Source organism: Canis lupus, chromosome 9, assembly GCF_048164855.1.
Source record: "Canis lupus baileyi chromosome 9, mCanLup2.hap1, whole genome shotgun sequence".
Classification (NCBI taxonomy): domain Eukaryota; kingdom Metazoa; phylum Chordata; class Mammalia; order Carnivora; family Canidae; genus Canis; species Canis lupus.
In genome coordinates this window covers 3302400-3325725 of record NC_132846.1, presented here as the reverse complement: position 1 = coordinate 3325725, position 23326 = coordinate 3302400, and the positions used below count along the sequence as shown (strand labels likewise).

The 23326-nt window shown below is 59.6% G+C and overlaps 1 protein-coding gene and 1 long non-coding RNA gene across 4 annotated transcripts in view; one reads left to right on the top strand and one right to left on the bottom strand.

Annotated features, from left to right (window-relative positions):
- Positions 1-23326, bottom strand: part of RIN3 (Ras and Rab interactor 3) — a 104219-nt gene that overhangs the window by 6388 nt on the left and 74505 nt on the right. For both annotated transcript variants that reach the window (XM_072837826.1, XM_072837827.1), the window contains 3 exons: positions 19860-21416; positions 18213-18521; positions 3076-3207 (listed from right to left, as the gene is read on the bottom strand). In XM_072837826.1, coding sequence (XP_072693927.1) covers positions 3076-3207; positions 18213-18521; positions 19860-21416 — 1998 coding nt within the window. The remainder of the gene's footprint in view (positions 1-3075; positions 3208-18212; positions 18522-19859; positions 21417-23326) is intronic.
- On the top strand, positions 6060-12305 carry LOC140639627 (uncharacterized). Of its 2 annotated transcripts, none has more exons than XR_012036281.1 (2): positions 6060-6328; positions 11855-12305. It is a non-coding gene; the product is annotated as an uncharacterized lncRNA (long non-coding RNA). The 2 variants fall into 2 exon arrangements; XR_012036280.1 differs by lacking the exon at positions 6060-6328 and adding an exon at positions 8873-9175.

Below are 23326 nucleotides of genomic sequence, written 5' to 3'. Positions count from 1 at the left end.
GGCTCTTCTTTCTACCTGACACTACGGGGCGTTGGGGGTGGAGCGCCGTGCAAGCCAGCAGCCATGTAGGACAGGAGGCAAAGCTGGGGACGCTGCTGCCCCTTGTGCTCATCTCTCTGCCCCCAGAGCCTTCTAGATAGATGGAAGGCTGCTGGCTGTCAGTCAGACCTGGACCTGCGTAAGCCCGTACCCAAGACAGATAGCGAGCCCCAAGTCATCTCAGGAAGGAAGGCCAACAGCAGCATGGCTTGGGTGCTGACTTCCCACTTGGGCTCTCAGAGCAGGAACAGAGAGAGGTGTGGGGAGGCCTTTTGGTTTGTGTAACACATCACCAAGTTTGTCCTGTGGCCCTCAGAGCTGCCAGGGGCCGGGTCTGTCACCGCAGGGTCAGGGTCTCAAGGGCGGGGAGGGAGGGGCCATGTGCAGGCCTTGCAAGTACCGCCCCGCCCTCAGCTTCATTCCCAGCACTCGCCTCTCACAATCCCCAGGAACCTTTCCATGTGGGGCTTGAAAGGGGGTGGCTGCAGGGTGTTCGAGCAGCCTTGGGTCAGAACCCTGAGCCCTGCATATTCACTCGTATGTGGCCGGTGTCAGAAACGCTCCACAAGCCCAGCAGAGCCCAGTGTCCCTGCCTGGAGGACCCGGGCTTTTCCCCCCCAAACCCTGTAGAGGCTTTAGGAACAGGAGGAAGACCTAGGGGGCCATGGCAGGACTGGGGTGGGGCAGCGCAAACCCACAGGAGAGGGGGGTTGGGTCAAGGATGTCCCTGCGCCTGGCCTGCAGCCCCACTTGGCCACAAGGATGCAGGGTGAGGATGCAGAGGGAGTCATGGTGGCCAGGGCATAGCTGCCCACCACGGGAGGGCCGGCCAGCGCCCAGACCATGGCAGAGCTGCCCGATCCTGCTCCACCTTGCACAAGGCTTTGTGGACACTGTCTCGAGCACTGTCTATGACACCCTGCGCGGTTGGGGCCAGTCCTGAACAGGCTCTGTAAGTGATTTCTTCCCTGGGAGCTCAGCAGCAGTGCCCACTGGAAAACATGAAAATCCGAAAAAAAGTAGAGAAGGCACTCTGCTCTGTGCTCGGCCCTCCACGATCGTCTGAGCAATGCCCTGCCCTGCTGCGCTATCCCACTAGCCTACTTCATTTCTTCTCAACATCCACGGGATGTGATCAGATGTGAGATTTTTTTCATCTGTCAGACCTTAAATAAATTAAGCAAATAAGCATCCTCTCTCTCCCAACTGGAATAAAATTTTACAGGAAAGGGGACCTGTTGTCACCTGGCTCAGTCAATATCTGTTGAATGAATGAGTATAAGGCCTTTCCCCAGGTGACTACTGAGTCTAAATACTTGTTTTATTGTTTTATAAGACTTTTTTTTACATATTGAGGCTACTAACTCTTGGTATGCTAATTTGAGAACACTTTTCTCTGGTGTATCTTATTCTATTATGGTGATTTTTGACATGTGAAAGTTTTGCCCTCAGAGGTCACATGTATGGTAGCCAGGGGACAACAGCTAATATTCCTGCTGAGAGCTCTGGGTGGGCTGCTATACTACTCAGGGGCTAGCCCTAGGAAATGGGATATTCAGGATTGGGGTAGGAAGCCAGTTCTGCCACAGTAACCTAACCCTCCTTGCCTCCCCTTCCTTGCTAACTTTTCCCTTAGATTGTGGGAGACACATAGTGTTGTTGGGAGGCCCCGGCCCACCCCTCAGCCTCACGGTGCTTCCGCGTGCATTCTCAGGGCTGGACAAATCAAGGAGGCAGGCCCATTGAGGCCTGAGGTAGAGGCCTGCAAGTGTGGGGCTCAGAACAAAGCAATCATTCATTCTCACGGGACTATCAGCCTCGCCTGCCTTGCCCTGCACTGTAGCCCATGTGCCTGGGACTCGTGGGTGGAGACATGAATGGGTGGGTGGACATAGGGTAGGTGGCTGTGTGTGCAGATGGATGGATAGATGGATGGATGGACGGACAGACAGACGGGTGGGTGGAGAGATGGACGGATGGATGATGGATGGATGGGCAGACAGATGGAGGGATGGACAGATGGGTGGATGCACCAGCCAGTGGACAATCACTGCTGGAGGAAGCCCGGCTTCCACTGAATTCTTACAGTCCCTGGAAGACAAGTTGTCCCAACTGCAGAAAACATTTAACTAGTGACGGAAATAGTCTCAGGGTTGGGAGCCCTAGCGAAGCATCTTTGTGACAGCAAACTTCAGGGCTCTGCATGCTCCCCTGAGTTTTCAAGATCTCACGGAACCGGCCTGTCACACTGTTGCCCCAGAGACTGATGTGTCCCCCTTGCAAACAGATGCAAGGAAGACCAGCTGATCTCAGGAACCGCAGGGCCCTGGGAGTCGCACCCCAGCCTCTGGGGCTGATGGCTGCGAGGAGCCTGCGGGGCACGCCCAGACAGCGGGGCGGGCTGTCCCTCAGGGAGTCTGGGTGGATGAGTGGCCCCAGCCAAGTGGGTGGGGGAAGTGGTGGAGAAAGACGAAAGGGGAAGGGAAACCAAGCGTGGGGCGGAACAGACCACACCTCTCCCATCACCCCCCTGGGGTGCGGGGCTCCCTGCCCACAGGACCCAGCCAGGCTGGGTGAGCAGGGGCCAACTGGTCCCAGGGCTGCCCCCATCTAAGAACTAACTATATATTCCCACTCAGGTTCCCTCTCACGCATCCGTCCATTGCTTCAGCCTTATCTTCTGTGCTACCAGCAACCGTAGTTCCCTCTGTGGAGAAAGCCTTTCCCCCTCCTTCAGCTGTCTGGCTTCTGTCCAACCCTCAGTGCTCAGCTCAGCTATCACCTCCTCCTGGAAGCTCTCCCTGACTGCACAGCCTGGGCAATGTGCTCCCATACACGCGGCTGTGTTTGTCAAGCAGTGGTGACCAGGTTTGTTTGTTCACCGGCTCCCGTCGGCCCACAAGCTCCCCTAGGACGGGCCTCTGGGGGGCCTTGTGTCCTGTCTCCAGGGTCCTGGGTGTCTGGCACCCAGGAAGGTGTATGGGGCTGTACAGGGCAACCTGGGGGCCTAGACGTGGGCCTGGCGTGCAGACTCACCCTCCCCCAGCTGTAGGGCGGGGTCCATGAGCTCCATCATGTACTCCACGTTGAGGAGCATCTCCGCGAGGTTGCTGCGGGCCAGCACGTACATAAGCACTGGCAGGAAGTCGTCTGCCCCATAGGGCTTCCCTGCGGGGACAAGGGCAGAGGCAGTGAGTGCAAGCTTCTCGAGAGCTGTGCCCAGGCCCTGCAGCATGGGGCACGGTGACCCCTGCACAAGGACCCCCTGAGCAGGATGGGGGTGACCTGGGGTCAGCCTTCTCAGGGGAGCTGCAGACATCCTCCAGGTCTGAAGTGGAAGAAGGAACCACGAGAGGCACCGTCCACTGCAGAGGGCATGACCCACCTGCCCTCTCCCCAGCTCTTTCCCCCTCAACATACCTTTGCTGCTGGTCTCTTTTATTTTTAGGGATTTTATTTTTAAGTCATCTCTACACCCCACATGGAGCTTGAACTCACACCCTGGGATGGAGAATCACATGCTTTGCTGACTAAGCTGTCGGGCGCCCAGGTCCCTCCTTGCTGCTTATTTGACAGCCAAGTTCATGGAGCCACCTGGAAGCAGCTGTGTGTCTTTCGTTTTTTAACTGCACTTTTATTTTTTATTAATTTTATTTATTTGTTCATGAGAGACACAGAGGGAGAGGCAGGCTCCCAGCGGGGCCAGATGTGGAACTTGATCCCAGGACCCTGGGGTCACGCCCTGAGCCGCAGGCCCATGCCCATCCCCTGAGCCCCCTGTGGCGGCTGGCAGCTCTCTCTAACAGTGACATGTCCTGAGAAGTTTCTCCATCCCTTTCTACCTCAGGCCTCCCCGTCCACCTGCAGCATAGATAGCCTTAACTCTCCCTCTCAGTGCTCCCTGGCGGGAGAGCCCTGCATTCTAGCCTCACTCTATGGGCTCAGCAGGGGGGCCCTCCTGAGGGGTTCTTTACAAATAGCTCTGAAAGGAATAACCCATTGCCTCTGCTCTGTGGGAGATGCTCCCAGGCTCAGAGCACCTGGGGAAGACATGGGGTGAACAGCAGGCCCGAGACTCTGGGGAGTCTCTCCCAGCACGGGTCCCACTGGCTCTATGGACGGATGGTTTGGCATCATCAAATCAGTCTCCCTGCAGAAGGAAGAAGTCCTCCAAGGACGGGATGCCCTGCAGTCCCCCAGGGGACACCTGCATGCCCGAGACTCTGGGGAGCAGGACAGTCGGCTGAGCAGCTAGCTGTGCACAGGGTGGTGGTGGGGAAGGTCCTGTGGGGTCCCCAGCCCATCTTCTCACTTCCTCCTACCTAAGGGGGTTCAGGGCTCAGACAAAGCTCCCCAGACTCCGCTGGAGGTAACAGAAGGAATAGCGCAGAAGGATCCATGACTGCTGCCCCTTGCGTCTTGGGGGAGATGAATAATGGGTCCAAATACATGCCGAGCAATTACAGCTTTTTCAGGTTTGTACTTGACACATTTTTACAAAGGACTTAGGTGAGCCTCAGGAAGCGCGTAATAAAACAGTAAAATCTGAATAAAAACGTAAGATGTGATGTGATTTTTGTGGATTCTGGTGGGGACCAGAAAGATATGAGTGAAGGAAACAGTGGGAAAGAGAGATGATCACAAAGTTATAAGAAGGCCCCTATGCCGCCGGAAAAATAAAACAGATAAGGCAGGACCCGAATGATGGCTCCCTCAGGAGGGAGCGTTTGACTTTGAGTCTCCTGGTGGCCAAAGTGAAGAGGAAAACAGTCATTAACTTCTCATTGTCCATAAGAAGAAAACACCAGTTTCTCAGAGGCACCAAGTCGTTTGTTCAAGGCTTAGGGGCTGACACCAACATTAACCACGTGGCTTCACTTCCTACGTGAGGCATACAATCGACAAGTTCCTTCGCACACATGGGGGCAAAGTTCACTTAGTGATTTTCACTTCCTTGCCTCAGGACACAGATCAGGGTGAGTGTCTCCAGGGGGGAGACAGGGAGGCGAATTTCATAGGTCATCATGCATGTTCCCCTGCAGTCCTTGTAACAATGACGAGAAATTGGCCCCTTCAGGGGAAAGAGCCCTGAGGGGGAGGAAGGGATGAGAGAGGCACAGAAGCCCACCAGGCTGGGCTGCGTCCTAACTTCTGCAGAACGTGGGCTGCAGATCCCAGTAAGTGGTCAGCATGGCTCGGCCACGGCCCACCTGGTCATTCACTCACCCACCCCTCCACCCACCCATCCCTCTATCCATCCATCCATCCATCCATCCATCCATCCATCCATCCATCCATCCTTCCATCCATCCATCCCTCCATCCACCCATCCATCCCTCCATCCCTCCATCCACCCTTCCATCCCTCCATCCACCCATCCGTCTACCCATCCCTCCATCCACCCATCCGTCCACCCATCCCTCCCTCTGTCCACCCATCCACCCGTCCACCCATCCGTCCACCCATCCATCCACCCATCCAAACCCTCTTATTAACCACTCTGTTCCTTGAGTGTTACCCACCCAGGTAGTAAGATCTGATTTTCTGGGTTCCGGTGGGGACCAGAAGGAGGCCAGTGAAGGAAACAGTGGGAAGGAGGTTTTGAAAGGAGTGGGAGAGCTCGGTATTGATCAGCAGCCCCTCCGGAGGCGTTCTGCCCCCTTGCCCAGCCTGGCCAGGCCGGGGCCCTCGGGGTCCCTGGGCCCCACCCTGAGGGCACAACCGAGCAGCACATCCATGCCTCCCCAACCCAGCCAGGCCCGTACTGGCTCCTGCATCTGCACGGCCCACCCCGTCCAGCGCTGGCGCCGCTCCGATAATGTCCACCCGGGGTTGGGGGGGGGGGTGCCCTCTTGCCCACAATTCCTCCTAGCTCGGTTTTGCAGGGAACAGTGTGCCCAGTGGCCTGCTTCCTGGCCAGCGCTCAGCCCCTACATCTGCAAATGGGGGCCAGCGAACACCAACCCTCATGGCCTCTTGGGGTTTTCAAGACAACAAGATGAGAAAATACAAGAGTTCAGGACTTGCAAAAACTGCTACGGAAACATAAGCTATGACTAACGTCTCTGTTCTGTTTTCTCAAGTTGCCTCAGTTTTCCTGCCTGTGAGATACGCAGGTTGCAGGAGCCGGTAACGCACAGCACCAGGAAGCAGGTTGGACCCAGAGAGCCAGCCTCCGCATACTTCGTGCCCGCTGTGTGACCTCGGACTTGTCGCTTCACCTCTCTGAGCCTGTATTTCTGGTCATGCATGATGCGACACTGGTCACAGGACATGCTATGGGATTTTGGTGAGAACCCTACACACAGATTTACGCAGGCTGCCCCCCATGATCCCATGGAAAATGCCTGCTCAGAAACCTCCATTCCTCCCATTCCCACTCTGCGTTCTGAGGCTCTCTGGTTATTTGTTTCGGGTCCCGGTCCCCTCCCTGCACAAGACGAGTTTGTTTTGGAGAGAGCAAGCTTTCCCCTGAACCATTATTAAACCTGAGCCACGACTACAGGGTTCCCAGGGCAGGGGGGTAGAGGGGGTTGTGCTGCAAGATGTTTCTCATGTGGACCATTTAGTTATGAGAATCCTGGCGCCCAGGAAAGTCCTGTGCCTCTGTGCTATGAGCCAGGAACTGAGGTGACACATCCTGTGCCTGCGGGAACCTCAATCTCACGCTGGCCCGGAGCTCATGATGGTCCCTGGGCCCCTTGGATCACCAATCTGTCCCTGGTATTCTGTTCATGATTCACCAAGGAACACAATGGGACAAAGGCTGACGTGCTGTTGGGCAGTGTCTCCCTGCCAGGGTGACGCTGCCCTTCAGGGGTCATCTGGAGTCGCTTTTCGCTTGCCACACTACAGCCCATGAGGTGCAACTGGCACCAAGGCCAGGGCTGCTGCTGAGGGTCCCACAATGCCAGGACAGCCTCTCATCGTACCAGTTTCTGCAGCCCCCATGTCTGCAGTTCTAAGCACAAGAAGCCCGGCTTGAGGGGACAGCAACTTTCAGCAAGAAGGATGGTCTGGCCCCGGTTCTGGTTGGGGCTCGGAGGCCCCTGGACTGTGGCCCTGAGCCCTGTGGGGAAGCAAAGTTATTGCTTGCTCTTCCCCTTGTGTACTTCCTGGGAGCCACGGCCAACGCTCAGGATGGGCTCTGGGGCCCCTCTCCTTGGGTTGCACCTCGGACCACCCATGAGCACCCCTTCCTTGCGTCCCCAGGTCACAGCGTGGGGCATAGCAAAGCTGAGCAGGACACCAAGCTCCCAGCCAGGTTCCCAGCCCCAGGCGACCCCTACACAGACCCCATGAGTCCCCCTGCACCAGCCCCCAGCCCAGTGTTTCAGCATTTCCTGGACACCAGCCCTTGCTGGGGACCTTCCCATTTCTGTCAAGGAGCCCCCTGCTCCCGGCCTGGGAGGATCCCCTTCCCCTCGGGCCCTCGGCTGCCTGTGGCCAGAGCCCCAGTGAATCCTCCTCTGGCTGCTTCCTGCACTCACTCACCCTTTGCTTTTTCCAGCCCTGCTCCCCCAAGCCTGCCCTCCCAGCAGGATCTCTGTCCTTGGACCCACCGTCCCCTGACTTGTCCCCTGAGCCTATGGTCACTTTTCTTCTCAAGAACCATCAGGGTCCCTACAGCTGGGAGAATCAAGTGCAGACCTGTTGGCCTGAGTTCAAGGCCTTCCATGTCAGGCCCATAAACATGTGTCCAACACGATGGACTCGACTGCCTTCCGGCCACGCTGTCCAGCTGATGGACTGAGCACGGGTCACCTGCATCCCAGCCCCAGGCTCCTACCACAGTCACCCAGCTGGTGCGCTTCTCCTCACACACCGCAGGCCTGAGCCTTCCTTCTGCGTCCCACCCGGCATCCCACCTGGCATCCCACCTGGCACCAGTGCTCGTGGGGTGCTCTCCATTCATTAATTCCTCAGGCAGCTCTGTGAGGCAGGTTAGACTCCCCTCACGAGACGAGGAGCGGGTAGCCCTTTGGCTCAGGTCACATGGCTACGATGTGGTTGGCCACGAATGGGGTCGAACCGTTCCTTACCTGCAATCCCCTGCCCCTGCTGCTTCAACATTCCCTCCCCAGTCCCACCTCCTTTTTTTTTTAATAAAATAATTTTTTATTGGTGTTCAATTTACCAACATACAGAATAACACCCAGTGCTCATCCCGTCAAGTGTCCCCCTCAGTGCCCGTCACCCACTCACCCCCACCCCCCCGCCCTCCTCCCCTTCCATCATCCCTAGTTCGTTTCCCAGAGTCAGGAGTCTTTATGTTCTGTCTCCCTTTCTGATATTTCCCACACATTTCTTCCAGTCCCACCTCCTTAAGGAAGCCCTCTGGGCTGTCCAGCTCCTGGTGCTTACTCTACACTCTACTTGCCAACTTCTGCTCAGGATGACACTCAGCCTTTGTCACCTTCCCACATACATTGGTCGGTGCTGAATCGCAAGCCATCCCTGGCACCCCAAGGGTACTTTCATTCCTTGTGCCTGCTCACCCAGTTCCCTCTGCACATCTCCACCACCACCCCTCTGCTTTCCCTTACCTGCTCCAGCTTCCAGACACCGGGACTATTGCAGAGCCGGCCTTTCCCTTGGGCTGTGAGCTGACAGGTGAGCTAGGCCAAGCCTCTTAGCCTCTCCGAGCCTCTCTAGGCCCCAGCACAGGGCCTGGGGTGTCATACGCAGACCGTGGGCTAAACGGAGCCACACACTGTCCCCACTGGCTCCCATGCTGTCCCGTCAAGGCTGGGGCCGCGGTCAAGGAGATTAGGATCCGCTGCGGGTCTTAAGACAGCAGTGTGCTGGGAATGCCCAACAATTGGCTCTCCCGAAAAGAACACAAGCCCTGATTTGCAGGTTGGCCCATGTCTGTGTGTCAGTGTTTCCACGGGGGCTCATGTCAAGCTCCCATGTGAACACAGGGCAAAGAGGAGCAGCATGATTGGTCCTCCTGACTCAGCACACCAGTGGCCCCGGAACCACCAAAGCCCAGCTCGCTGCAAGCAAACCAAGGTCCAGAGAAGTTCACTCAAAGCCCCGCAGCTCGAGGCACAGCAGTGGAGCTGTGATGGGCACCCAGGCTCCTGTCCCTGATGAGGTGGGAGATGCCCGCATAGGCGCTCTGACCCAAGAGGTGGGGGCAAACAGAAGCTTCAAGCATTACTTGGGGGCACTGGGTCCTCCCTGACATGGCAGGGGGAGCTGCACTGCGTCCTCCCCAACACGGCAGGGGGAGCTGGGGCGGCATTCTCCCTCCCAGGGCCCGGGAGCCACGGCAGGAGCTGAGCCTTGTGTGCGGCGTGTTGGGGATGCTGCGGACGGTCCAGGAAGGCCCTCCTGGCTCAGGACATGGCTTGTGGGCAGTGGGGACCGCGGCCCCCAGGCTGTAGGGGAAAGCCCCCTGGATCCTGAGCATCCTGGCTTCCTGTTGGCCTAAGTCCCGTCTGTTTTCCACCTGGAGGTCGGGGGGTCTGGGGCAAACTCACTCCCAAGAGCTGGTGCCCCATGCCTGTTTCACCAGCCAGCAGGTCTGGGAGGAGAGTTCTGGTAAAAGGGGCTGAGCCTGTTCACTGGGGTCACGCTGCAGCAAGGAGCCAGCACTAGGAAGCTCCCTACTCTTCCAGCTCCGTGGCCTGGGGCCATGCGCTCCCAGCCCCAGTGTGCTTGCCTGAAAACTGGGAAGAGTGGTGAGCCTGCCTCAGGCGGTCACTGTGGGGTGCAGTGGGCATCGCCAGCGGCTGGCTGAAACATTAGGCTTTGTCATTAGGAAGAGGGGAGCTGGCCAAGGTTCCTATAAAGGGCGAGGTGGTAATTGTTCCCTGAGGCCCAAGTACTCTGCTGGGGGGTTGCCGTGAAAGCAGATGCCTCCAAGAGTGGGTGGGACTGTTCCCATGGGTTTATTTACAAACTCAAGTTGGAGGCCAGAGCTGACCCCAGGCCTTCGTCTGCAGACCCCAATCCAGGTGAAGGCTCTAGCTATAACCGCCCCTCCCAATCCATTCACGGGGTTCTTGCTGAATGCAGCGGCTGATGCAACAGTCCTGGGGCAGACAAGGCTCCCGACCTGACAGGCTTTGGCTCTTGCCCTCCACCATGCTGCCCACCAAAAGCCACTCCCTTTCTCCAGGAAGTGTGACTCGAGGACCCACCTCTGCCAGCCGGGCGGATGCCCTGATGATGGGTTTCCCCCACCCTGTCTCTGTGGAGTGGAAACACAGATGCTTTCCACTGACCCAGGGACGCCTCCCCGGCCTCCTAACGCAGACAGCAAGCTCCCAAGGCCTCCCAGCCCTTCACCCCGTCGGCCTCAGCCAGTCTGCTGGCGGGTTTGGGCACCTGAGGACACGGTTCGTCCTTCTGCCTCCTGATTTATTACCCGCCTCTCCTCCCTGGAATGAAAGCTTGGTGAGGGCAGAGGCCCATTGGGGGCACCGTTCGTGGGCGGTGCTGGCCTAGTGCCCGGGACACAGTCTGTGTTCAATAAATGTATCTGCCAAGGGAATGCGTGCATGTGGTTTGCCACACAGCATGACCGTCCCTTGTCTCCTGCTCCGTTTCCCGCTTGAATTTGTGACCCTCATAAGAAAGGACGGGGTTTTCCTGGTAACAGGCATGTCATCAAGAGAGGTCAGTGGGGACTGTTGAACGGACGCATTTGATAAAAGCACAGGCCAGCAGGAAGTAGGGAGTGTCTGAGGGGGTTTTCAACGTCATTTTCTAGTGGATGCCTCTGACGGCGGGGGCGGGGGTGGCCCGGTGGCCTGGCTTCCCCGCTGCCCCCCATGGCACCCCCCCTCCGCCATGCCCCAGGCGCCCCGAGAGCGCTCTGCAGCGGCTGTGAAAGTCCGGGGTCAGAGCCGGAGTCGGGGCAGCAGCAGGGCAGCAGCAGGGACGGTGGGCGGCTGGAGGCCTCCTGGCTTGAGGTGAGCAGCCAGCGCTCCGCCCACGGGCCCCCTCACCACCCTGCGGGCTTCTCTGCAGATGCTGCCTGCACGTCACTTCTGCTTTGAGCAACACCCATCCCTGTAATCACTCCGGCACAGCAGGTTCCTCTTTGGGGAGCCCAGCCCACCAGCCGGCACAGCCACACGGCTGCGGGTTCGGAGCCTGCAGCCCAGAGTCCAGCCCGGCTGGAGGAGGGCGAGGCCGCCTGTGACTCAGGCCTGCCTTCCCTGAGGTGGCCTCTGCCCCCGGACACCCCAGGGAGGCCGTGGATCAGCACGGGGCCCCAGATTCCAGTCCCAGCTCTAAGCACTTGCTGGCTCGGGTGTGACCCTGACGTGGCCGCCCCGGCTCACAGTGCCCCAGCATGCTCAACTATAAAATGGGGGCAACAGTAGCGCCCCCCAGGGAGGCGTGGGGAGGGTTCAGTGACTGGACAGAAAGAGATGAACATGGAGTCTGCTGGGCTCTCACATGTGAGTGACATCAGACATGCTGTGACACAGCCCAGGATGGCCGTGTGGCTCCTCCTGCTCAGAGCACACCATCCCAGGGGGCCTGAACCCCCTCCTGGTGGGGGGTTTGGAAGCAAGGATATCAGGGCGCCTGGGGGGCTCTGTCAGTTAAACGTCTGACTCTTGCTGTTGGCTCTGGTCATGGTCTCAAGGTTGTGAGATCCAGCCTCATGTTGGGCTCCATGCTCAGCAGGGAGTCTGCTTGGGATTCCCTCCCCCTCTGTCTGTCCCCCCCACCTGTGCGTGCTCTCTCTCTCAAATAAATAAATAAATCTTAAAAAAAAAATCAAGGTTATGTTTTGCTTCCAGCCTGACCCTTACGTTCTCTCTGTCTGTGTCTCCCTCTCTCTGCCCAGGAGAGTTCATGAAACCTCCCTCCACCTAGATCCCTGGATGACCACATGGAGCACAGCCGACGCCCAGCCTTGCCCTCCTCCATTCACCTGGGCTAGAGTGAGAAATCAGCTCTCTCTGGATGACACTGCAGGGTTTACCTGTCAGACCAGCAAGCCTTTTTCCTCAACTAATTGTCGACTTACCTACCCATCTATGGCTCTTCTAAAAAGGCCAGAAACAAACCCACCAAAACACTAATTGCCTTTTTCAACAATAAACATTATTGACTTCCAGTTATCCCAAGGTGGCTCAGCGGTTGAGCATCTGTCTTCGGCTCAGGGTGTGATCCTGGAGTCCCGGGATCGAGCCCCATATGGAGCTCCCTGCATGGAGCCTGCTTCTCCCTTTGCCTGTGTCTCTGACTCTCTCTGTCTCTCATGAATAAATAAATAAAATCTTTAAAAAATAAACCACACACAATACTGACTTCTGTCATCAGAAATCAGATATTTTTTTTAACAGAGATTAAAAAAAAAACCAACAGGCTGACTTTCCTGTCAGTTCTCATGCCCTGGTCCCTGTCTCAGGCTCCTCAGGCTCTGGCTTCCACCCTCAGGCCCCACCTGCAGCAGCTGCAGACTCCCCACTGGCTCTGTGCTGGCTGCCAGGAGACAATGGTGAGGGCTCCCCAAGGGGCTCCAGGGCCTCCTGTCTGATCGCTGTCTGTGGGGCCTCCGGGCCCTCACTGCTCCCTCCCATTGCCTGCTCTGTATTGAAAGAAGGTTCTTGAGAAAGGACCTCGTGTGTACAGGTACCACACTTGTCCTTCCTTCCTCCTGCAGTGTAGGGCGGGGCCTGGCCTTGCCTCTGTTTGTCCCCCACAGCAGGGCCAGCCCTGAAGGTCTGTTCTTAGACTTGGGGAAGGTGAAAGTAACTGGCTTGTGAAAGCGACAGGAGAAACAGTTCTAGAAGTTCTCGCTGCCCTCACTAGGCCTCGGGAAGCCCATGGGCAACCCACGACGGCGGCCACTTGTGGGACGGGGGGCCATGCTTACCAAAAGCCATCGGCCTCGGCAAACCCCCGCTCTGCCCAACCCGGCCCTAGCCTTGCTGCTGTGGGGGGGCAGCACTCGAGCGCCCTGAGGTCTGTCTTGGGCTGGCTGCTGGGCACGGTTGTAAACGCACAGGCTTTGCAGTAAGATTCTGGCTCCGAATCCTGGCCCTTCTGTATCCTGGGCACAAGGAGCAACCACCCCTCTCGGAAGGATGGTCCAGCCAGTTGACTTGGGCCCGCGCCTTGTGCTGAGGCATCTTCTTATGGCCCTTGCAGGCTTGGCCAGCAGCCAGGCCTTGGGGACCCCGCAGGCTACTTCTGTGGCATCATGTGGTGCCTGGAGGCACACAGGTCACAGGGCTCCTGAGGGTGGGGCTGCAGTGCAAAGGGAGGCCCGCCGGCTGTTTTGGGGGGTGGTCAGTGCTGCGGCAGGCAGGGCCCTCCCTGGGTGGCTGGCAGCTCTGGGCTTCCATGCAGGGTGGCTGGTCCGCAGACCACATTCTGCGCAGCAAGTTTTGGGAAGCCTCTGGCCAAAGGGAGGGGTGAGTGGAATGCCTGGGGTACAGGGCCTGGTCCTGAGATCCCCCAGACCGAAGCCAGAGGGAGTTGGACAGTCAGTCAGGATGGAGCTGAAAACTCATAACCTCAATCTAATCACCAGGAAACATCTGACAAACACAAAATGAGGAACTTTCAATAGAAAGAACCAAAGGTGGGGGGTGGGGTGGGAAATCTGTATTCCTACAAGACCTCAGTGTCCCCAGCTAAAGGACACCCCACAGCTAGTGGCCACACCTGCCCCTCACCTGTTTCCCCAACGGGAGGAGGAAAGGCCGGGAAGGGCCTGGTGCACTTCAGCGACCCCCAGGTACACGGTGCCTCTGGTAAATTGTCGCATGGACGTGAATTTACAGAGCCGATGACGTCACCATGGGCATGAGAGAGAATAGCTCGACTCTGAGAACAGCATTTAGGGGTAAAGGGCCTAGACATAGGCCACTCATGCTCAGACGGCCCAGGAAAGACATCATGTGTGCACCAAAGAGTGTGTCGGTGATAAAGCCAATGAAATAAGGTACTGACAACCCACAGAGGGCAGGTGACGTCCCCATTCTAAGGTGGTGTTTCCATTCCTAATGTCTGTGAAGTTGAAGTCATTTACAAATGGAAGGTTTATTTTTATTTTTAAAAATATTTTATTTATTTAGGGGATCCCTGGGTGGCTCAGCGGTTTGGCACCTGCCCAGGGCGCGATCCTGGAGTCCCAGGATTGAGTCCCGCTTCGGGCTCCTGGCATGGAGCCTGCTTCTCCCTCTGCCTGTGTCTCTGCCTCTCTCTCTCTCTATGTCTATCATGAATAAATACATAAATAAATAAATAATCTTAAAAAATAAAAGATTTTATTTATTTATTCATGAGAGACACACAGAGAGAGGCAGAGGCATTGGCAGAGGGAGAAGCAGGCTCCATGCAGGGAGCCTGATGTGGGACTCGATCCCAGGACCCTGGGGTCACGACCTGAGCTGAAGGCAGACGCTCACCTGCTGAGCCACCCAGGTGCCCTGGAAGGTTTAAAAGCTAAAATATTTATGGGGCACCCGGGAGGCTCAGTCGGTTGAGCATCCGACTCTTGGTTCTGGCTCAGGCTGTGATTTTGGGGTTGTGAGATCGAGCCCTGAGCTGGGTGTGGAGCCTGTTTTAGATTCTCTCTCTTTCCCTGTCTTGGCTCTTCCCCCACCCCTTTCTATTAATTAATTATCAATCAATTAAAAGCTAGAATATCTAGCAGCAGAACTGGTCATTTCAAATAAGATCCCACGTGGAACTCCACGAGGAGGATGGGGACGAGCCGGGCTGTGGCCCCACCGGCACCATGCCCCTTGGGCGGCCTCGGGGTACCTCCGGGGACCCGGCATGGAAGCTGCTGAGTGGCGGCAAGGCAGCCCTTCCTGCACCTCACACGTGTCGGACACACACGTACTCTTGGCTGCACCTGATGCCCTACGCGGTCTGGATCCCGATGCGCTCGCAGGCCCACGTTGGAAGCGAGAGGACCAGATTTGGGAGGTGAGACCCCTCAGGGCCCAGGCCAGGCGGCATGTCTGCCTCCAGCCTGAGCCCTCCCGCGTCCTGCACGGCAGCCCGACCACCCGCACCCTACGCTTCTGCGGAGGACCCGTGAGTCACGACAGTGGCGCGCACCTCCGAAGCTCAGGTTCCCACGGCCCACAGCCCTGCTCCCCTTGGCGGGAGCCTCTGACCCCCAGAAGAAGGAGCGGAGGCTGGGCAGGAAGGGGGGTGGCTTGGAAGCGCTGGGGTCCTTCGCCATGGGAGGGGAACACGCATTCGCTCCGGCGGGGGGCGTGGTGGGGGGCCCTTGCACCGAGCCCTGGCCTGGCCCGAATGCCTGGCCGTTTCCTTGCCCGTGGCCGCTGCTGCGTGTGAACCAGCAGAGTCCTGCCGTCCTCCGTGAGGCCCTGGGCCTCTGCTGCCCCGTGAGCCTCGGTCCCTTCCTGGGCTTTGTGTGGGCTCATCCGCTCCCTCAAGACCAGCCACTCCCTCCCCGCTCCCTGCTCTCCCGGAGGTGGAGGTTTCCAGTAAGTCAGCTCCCGTCCCAAGCATCCTGGCAGCTGAAGCCACCTCTCAGACATGATGTTTAAAAGCACCGTGGGGGCGCCCGGGGGGCTCAGTGGGTTAACCGTCCGCCTCGTGGGTCCGGCTCCGGGCATGGCCTCAGGGTGCGGCCGAGCCCGCGTGGGCTCCACACTCAGTGCAGAGTCACCCTGATGGCTGTCTCCCCGTCCCCGCCCCTGCCGGACTCACAGGCATGCACTTTCTCTCAAGGAGATAAATAAATCTTAAAAAAAAAAAATGTAATTGCAGGAAGCCCAAGGCTTCCTGAGCCAACTAGGGCTCACCGAGAATGCCCTCTTCAGGCCCCAAACCATGTCTCTGATAATGTCTCAGGGCCCACAGAGCCCTTTGACCTGATTTTACCCCAAGACTTGGCACTGCCTAAGAGGAAAAGATTCTCCGAATTGGAGGTTCTGATAGGGACGGTGACTGTGCTGATTAAGCACCAGCCTCTGGGCTAGATGCAGATTTGCAGACTGCATCCACTGTCACCGCAGCCCCGTGAGGGGTATGGCTGTGCCTGCTTACCCCAGGGGGAAACTGAGGCTCCAAGCACCTCAGAACCCGGAATACAGTCAGGCTGGGAAGGAGGCCTGCACCTGTCTCTTCCATGTCCCTCTGAGGTCCCAGGCCAGCCTGTCCATTCTCCCTGGGAGGCTCTGTGTCCACTCTGGGGCCATCCAGCTGCACTGCCGCTCCCTCTCTGCACCCTGCAGATGCCCCCGGCCCCCTCTTCCGTTCTGTCCATCTGGGCTGCCTTGCTCTGAGGACTTCCAAGAGGTCCTGGCCAGCCCTTTGCCACCTGCCACAATGGGGTCTCAGCCCTGAGCGTCACGCTGCTGTGATGAGACGTGCCACCTCTGGGACTGGGCATGCTGGCCTTCTACAGGCTGCTTGAGCCCCTCCTCTTACCGCCCTGGGGACTTTTAGGGGAAAATCTACACATTGAAACACCTTGGTTGCTAGTTCACAAGCTTCACTGCCCTCTGGGGTCCCACGTGCATAAGACGGCGGGTCCACGGCCTGACGCCCACCCCATGACACCAGGACGTGCACCTCACTGTCTGATCCACGTCAGGCTATGCAGCAGCTGGAAGTTCTGAGCGCAGCACCTGATTTCAGGGAACAATGTGCATCCTCGGACCGCAGTTGGACCCAGGTTAGTTTACCTCAGATGAGTGACTCCAACCTCGGACAGGGCTGGGACCTGGCTGTGTGGGCGCTCTCCTGGGCGAGGGGACCCTGCACCACCCTTGCTGGCCCACGGCCAGATGGAGAGAGCCCTGTCCTAAGACAGCAGCCATGGCTGGAGCCTGTGGCATCCTGGGCACCAAGGTTGACATTTTACATACATCCCTTCTGATATTCACAAGTGACTGAGCACGGCTTCTCATGACACTCCCCAGTGTCCCCTGTGTGACATGTCTTCCTTCGTGTGGAAAGGACATGTAAAGGGGTTAAGCAGATCATTCAGGGTCACACAGAGTAAGCGACAGAGCAAGAATTTAAATCCAGGTCTGTGTGGTGACAGAGGTTGCCATCCTTCTCCTCGTGACCAGGTAAACTCACGCAGGTTGCTCACTAAACAAGGGCATCCAGCCGCCAGGGTGATCATGGGTCAGAACCTCTGATCCTCTGCTCACTAAGGGGTAACCATGGTGCAGCCTGTTCTTGCCTGTCTAGAGGGATGCCCTGGTTAAACCGGTACGACACAGCCCCCGTGACTTTGCTCCCTCCATCTGGGCCCACACGACGTCTGCAGCTCCTCCCACCAAGGCCCTTGGCTCTGCGCTGCCCCATGAGCCAGCATGTCAGTGCCAAGGTCGGGGTGGCATCATGCCTGTCATGCCCCGGGCCTGAGACCCCTGCCAGGCCTTGCTCCCAGGTGACCCAACTGCAGCCACGGTCCAGCCCAGGCCCACCTGCCACAGAGACAGAAATGTGCGGCCCAGGAGCCCGCATTCCTGGCCGGTCAACTGCCCAGCAACTGCCCCACATCTGAGCGAGGCCATCCCTGGCCAGCCAGCCTCCAGACCTGCACCCCGGGCCGACGACCCATGTGCCTACCCCAACCGGCTGTTGCCAAGCCTACACGTGACAGATGTACGCAGCTGTCATGTGCTGCATGGTGTCCCCCCCGGAATTCACAAGTCCTAACCCTCAGTTTCTGGGAATGTGAATGACATCAGCTTGGATGAGGTCACAGCGAAGGAGGGATGACCCTAATGTCCTCATAAAATGCGGAAGTTTGGACACGGGTGTGTGTGCGCAGGGAGAACGGCGGCCAGCTGAGGAGCTACCAGAAGCTGGGAGACGCCTGGAATGCATCCCTGCCCCAAGTTCCAGGGGGAGTGTGACACCGCAACTCCTTGGCCTCAGACTTCCAGCCTCCAGACTGTGAGACGAGCAACGCGCATGTGCCGGGCGCCCGGCAAGGGGCTCTTGGTTGCGGCCCCAGGACACCCACAGAGCATCTTGTCCTCATCAGATCAGCACACGTGTGCGGTACATGGGGCCTCCCTGCCTCCTGCAGCGCGGCGGCCAATTGCCACCCTCCTGACCCCCAGGTAGCCCTCGCCGGTGCGCAGGACTCCCACCCCAACAGGCCCTGGACACCCAAGGGCTTCCCTGTGCACTCCCGAAGCCCTGTAGTGTGTGAGGGTCACCGCAGCTCCCCAGCTGCTGCCTACCTGGGTTGCCGAGGGCCATGGAGTCATAGATGAGCTTACAGGTCTTGAGCAGGATGGCGATCTTCTTCTCGGGCGAGTAGGCCTTGTGCATGCTGGTGAACTTCTGCAGGATCTTCTCCATGACGGGCGCCTCAGGCACGCTGGTGGTCACGCCCAGGTCCGTGGTGGTGGTGGCCAGGACCACCAGCTGGTTCTCCTTGAGCTGCTGCAGCGAGCCGTCCTTGCTGTGGATCTCCCGCAGGCATGCGTTGATGGCCTCCTTCAGGGGCTTCAGCACACACTTATACAAGGCCGACTCCACGATGGCCTCTGTGGGGCAAGAGGGGAGCGTGAAGGACCCCGCAGCCGGGATGCCGCCCCAGGCTTCCGTGCCCTACAGGGCGTGCCACCCCACCGCCCGAGGCCACGCTGCACACCCAGCGTGGTGTGCCCAGCACCTGTGGCAGGGAGGTACTGCCGCACAAAGCACACGGCACAGACATGGCTCACGAGCCTTCGGGGCCCGGTACTTGGTATCCCAATGCTTCACAGGGCCTGGTGCGGCTTTCCAGGACCCCCATGTTGTGCACAGCAGAAGCCAGAGTCTGCCCGCAGCTTGTCAGCCCCCACCCCAGAAGCTGTGTTCACTTATCACTGGCCTGCTCCCTGCATTCATGCTGCTCCAGCCACCCTGGCCTCTGCTGCCTGGCCACGCCTGCTCCTGCCTCAGGGCCTTTGCATCTGCTATTCCCTTAGCCCGGGGAAGCCACTGCACAACTACAGACATGACTTTTTCCTTCACTATTCAAATGTCATCTTTTCTGAGAGGCATCCTGATCCACGAGTGGAATGCGACTGACTCGGCTTTGATCTCACAGCAACCGTGCCACATACACGCCCCGGATGCCCGTGTACAGACAGACCGACTATGGCTCTGATGGTGGGGTCACAGGTAGAGGGGCTGAGCCAGGGTCTGCACCCACCTACTGACGCACGGTGATCCTCGGGGCCTAGGCGGACAGCACGGAAAGTCCTGGGAAGCCTCTGTGGCTCCGCCCCCTCCCCCGGGGGGCTGGGTCTCCCCTCTGTGCGGGCCTGGGGCCGGCCTTGCCACTGCCCCAAGTCCTTATCCTCCCCGTGTGCGTCTCCAGCCTCAACGGCAGGGCACAAGCGGCTGCCTCAAGCCCTGAGCCTGCTCCTGCCCATCCATCCAGGCCGGCGTCCTGACCCTGCTGCCCTAGGAGCCTCTGTGGCCAGAGCTGTGGTGACCCCTGGCAGGGCCCTGTGTTCGCCGTCCCTGAGCCTCTGGCTCTGCTGTGACCTTGGCTGAGTCCTCATGCACAGGGCAAGGGGGCTTCTGGGTGCCGGTGCCTCCCAGACCCACAGGCCAGGCCGGGCCTGGCCCTCAGCGGCCACACATGTTAGTCCTTCCTCTGCCTCTCACTGCTCCTTGCATGCGGGTCCCTAATGAAACCGCAGCACCCTGGGCAGGTGGGGATGGGGGTGGGGCCCACAGCCTCGCTCGGCTCGCATCCTTCTACCATCTAAGTGGTACCAGGGCAGGACTTGGAGAAAGAGGCCGGACCACAGAGGGAGTGGCTCCCGGCAAGGCTGAGTGCCCAGAAGGATGCCCCGCTCCTGCCCCCACCCAGTGCACCCAGGACTGACCTAGCTCCTCTTCAGGGTGTAGCGCGGGGTCCACCAGGGCCTTGAGCTCGGTGCTCTGCAGCAGGTAGCTCTTGAGTTGTGTCATCATGGTGCGGATCTCCTGCAGCATCTCCGTGCTGGAGGTCTGGCGTGCCATCATCTCCAGGCTGTACACCTTGTAGTCCTGCACCAGGTTGCCGAAGTAGGAGGCCTTGTCCTGCGCCAGCTCCACCACCTTCTTGTACAGCTTACGGTCATTGGACAGGAACGCGTGGAACACGTTGGTGAAGCTGACGAAGCTCAGGCGGTGCCGTGCCTTGCCCAGGATCACGGAGGGCTTCTTCTTGCCAGCACCGCCCAGGTGCTCGGGCTCCTCCTCCGTGCTGCTGGTGGAGTAGGAATCCTGGTCCGCGGCCAAGGCCGACGCTCCCAGGCTGTCGGACAGGGAGGCCAGGGAGCCCTTGAACTCTGCAGAGCTCTGGGGCCGGCTGCCGGCCTGGGCCTGTGGGCTCTGAGTCCTGGCACAGGACGCAGGGCCACGGCCTTCCCCGGGCGCACCCGGTGTGGGTTTCTGGGGGGCCTCGTCCTTCATGGAGGAGGACTCGGTGCTCTCCACAGGACCGGGAAGGCCCGAGGCCAGCTGCCGGGAGATCCGTTTCCTCCTGGGGGGCGGGACTGGGGGCTGCCGGACCTTCCTCGGTGGCTCTGGCACACTCCCCGGGTCACCAGCTCGGGCCACCACTTCCTGACCTTGCTCCGATGTCCCCGGGGGAGGTGGGCTGAGCACGGGCGCCCTGGGAAGCCCCGGCTGCTCCCCCACGGCAGGCAGCGTCCTGTCCACCCTCCCAGCAGCCTGGTCCTCCAGGGAGACCTTCTCAGAGATGCGGCGTCTGGGCGGTGCAGCCGGGAGGCTCTTCACGGGGATAAGAGGGGCAGGGGGCTGCGGCAAGGGGCCGGGGGCCGGCCCAGGCTTCATCTCTTCCTCCCTGAGGGGGCCCAGGCCTGTCGGGGGCCGTGAGAGCCTCTCGCAGGCTGCCATGGGTGCTTGGCTTGGAAGGTCTGGGGGGCCTGGGGCATGGGGGGCAAGGTGGGGGGCAGATGCCGGGGGTGTGGGAGGAAGGGCCTCTGGAGGCGGGGGAGCAGCTGCTGGGGGGGAACTGGGCAAAGGACAAGCGGGAACCAGAGCTGGGGGTGGAGGGGGCCGCTGGGGGCCGCTGGGCTGCAGAGGGGGTGCTGGGGGAGGGGGCGCCGGGGGAGGGGGTGCCGGGCGGCGCGGGGCCCACCTAGAGGTGGGTGAGGTAGCGCAGGAGGCGGGGGGCAGCGGGCGTGTGGGGCAGCTTCCGGGGCTCGGCGGGGCGACAGGCAGGGCACCGCCGCCACCACAGTCCTCGATGAAGATGGGATTCACAAACCACAGGCGGTCGTTTCCTACGGACAGCTCGATTTCACACGAGCAGTTCCCGGGCCGGGCGGTGGGCCTGAGGCCGCAGGCCGGGGGTGCTCTGGGTGCCGGGTCCCTCGGGGGCTCCGCGGAGCTCCCACTGCCTCGCCGGGGGTTCAGCGATGAGTCCCAGAAGCCTGTAGAGACAGGGAGAAGCTGCTCAGTGTGGAGGCCAGGCCCCTGCCTGTGGGTGGCATCCGTGGCGGGAGGGGGCAGGGCTGCTGGGCGCAGGCTTCACCCTGGGGCTCTTTCCTTCTTGGGCGGTTTAAACCTCGCCCGCCACTTCCTGCCTCTAGAGGGGGAAGCCCCGTAGGATCCTCCCGGGCGCTGGGGGTGGGGCCCCGTTGGGGCGGTGGGGGGCAGGGCTGCCCTCCAGCTCCCAGCTCCGCCCCTGGGCTGGAGAGCCACCATGGGGCACCTGTGGCTCAGGGTGCAGAGGGCAAGGGGTTCGGCTGCTGCCGGCTGGATGCCCCTGGCAGGTGCCTTGACCTTTTTAGGCCTCTGTCCAGTCATCTCAGGAATGGGGTTCCCCTGGAAGGTGCTTGGGGCCTGCCCTGGCCACCAGAGCAGTTGTGTGCAGGGAGAATGAGGTGTGCAGCGGCCATGAGCACACAGGGAACACTGGTCCTGCTGCAGAACCTCCATGTTAACAGAGAAGGCTCCACCTTCTGTGTGTCTGTGTGTGTCTGTGTGTCCGTGTGGCTAAGGGCGCTGGGTCCACAGCAGTGGCCCTGCCTTGCTGGGTCTCCCGTCCTGCCTAACTCACAGACACCTGGGGCTGTGGCCGCCGACCAGGCCTGACCCCATCCAGATGAGGCTGGTCAGCACCAGGCTGGCCCGGGATACCCCAGTGGGAAGGGCCCAGGTGGCTCAGGGGTTCCTGGCCTCTGGGTACTGAGCCCCGTGGAGAATAGCTCAGGATCCTCCAAAAAGGGTACAAAGTGTTGGGCACAACTTCAGACACCGCACAGGCCACATGAGGCTCATGAGCACCTCCTCCCTCCCAGGGAGCAGCTGAGACTCCAGCCTGTTCAGCCTGTCAACCTTACAGACCCTGATAGTGCAGGGTCCTCGTGGGTGGTGGGGCCCCCATCACAGGCCCCAATAGTGCAGGGTCTCTATGGGCTGAGGGCCATCCCCCCCATCCAGAGCTCCATGCTTCTGCTGGAAGTATCCACAAGGACCGACATAGGAGCCTCCATGTGGTGGGTCCAGCTCTGTGGGTCACTTGGCTGACCCGAGTCAGGTTATCGCCTCCTGACCGCAGGCCTTCAGTGTCAGTCCCCATGATGTCCCCATAAGACATGGAGATAGAAACCCAGGTAGATGAAACAAGGTGCCAAGGTCACAGGTGGGTGGCGTGGAAGAACCAGGATTTGAACTGGGTCAGGCTTGTTGTAATGCCCGTTGCTCAGCCTCTGGGGTTAGTGTCTTCCTCCCCCAGGAACTTGCAACACTTCCCATCGGAGTTACCGTCCAGGGTCAGAGGGACAGCGTGCTGTGTGCCCCACAGCGGGGATGTGGTAAGAGTACCGTGGGCTCTAGACAATGACAGAAGGGGAACCTCAGCCCTGTGTGCCTGCCCTGAGATGGGGTGCCCCGGGGATGGGGGCTGCTGCCCCTCACCAGCCAGGGTGTGGGGGTGCTACCCAAGGTCAGAGGACCACGGTGCTGCTGGGACATGGACCCAGAGTGTGCGTGAACCTCACCAGGAGGGAGCATGGGCCCAGCTCCCCTCAGCCCTGCCCTGGGCAGAGGTGCTGTGTGGGGTGGCCGGGGTCATGGCCGCGGTCTCCACGGTAGCAGGGACGAGAGCAGGGATGACAGCCATTCACGGCCACACTCTCCCAGGTGGTTGCACCAGGCATGTAGCCATCTGGCCTCGAGGGTCTGTGTCTGAAGCACCAGCCCTGTCCATGTGGGACCAGCTGTGTCCTGGGACGTGCTCCCAGCAAGGAGGGCCAGTCCGACTCCATGTGGAGCTGGCCAGAGCCCCGCGTGTGAGCTGAGCCCCCTGAGGCTCACCCCTAAGTCCTAGGACCGTCCT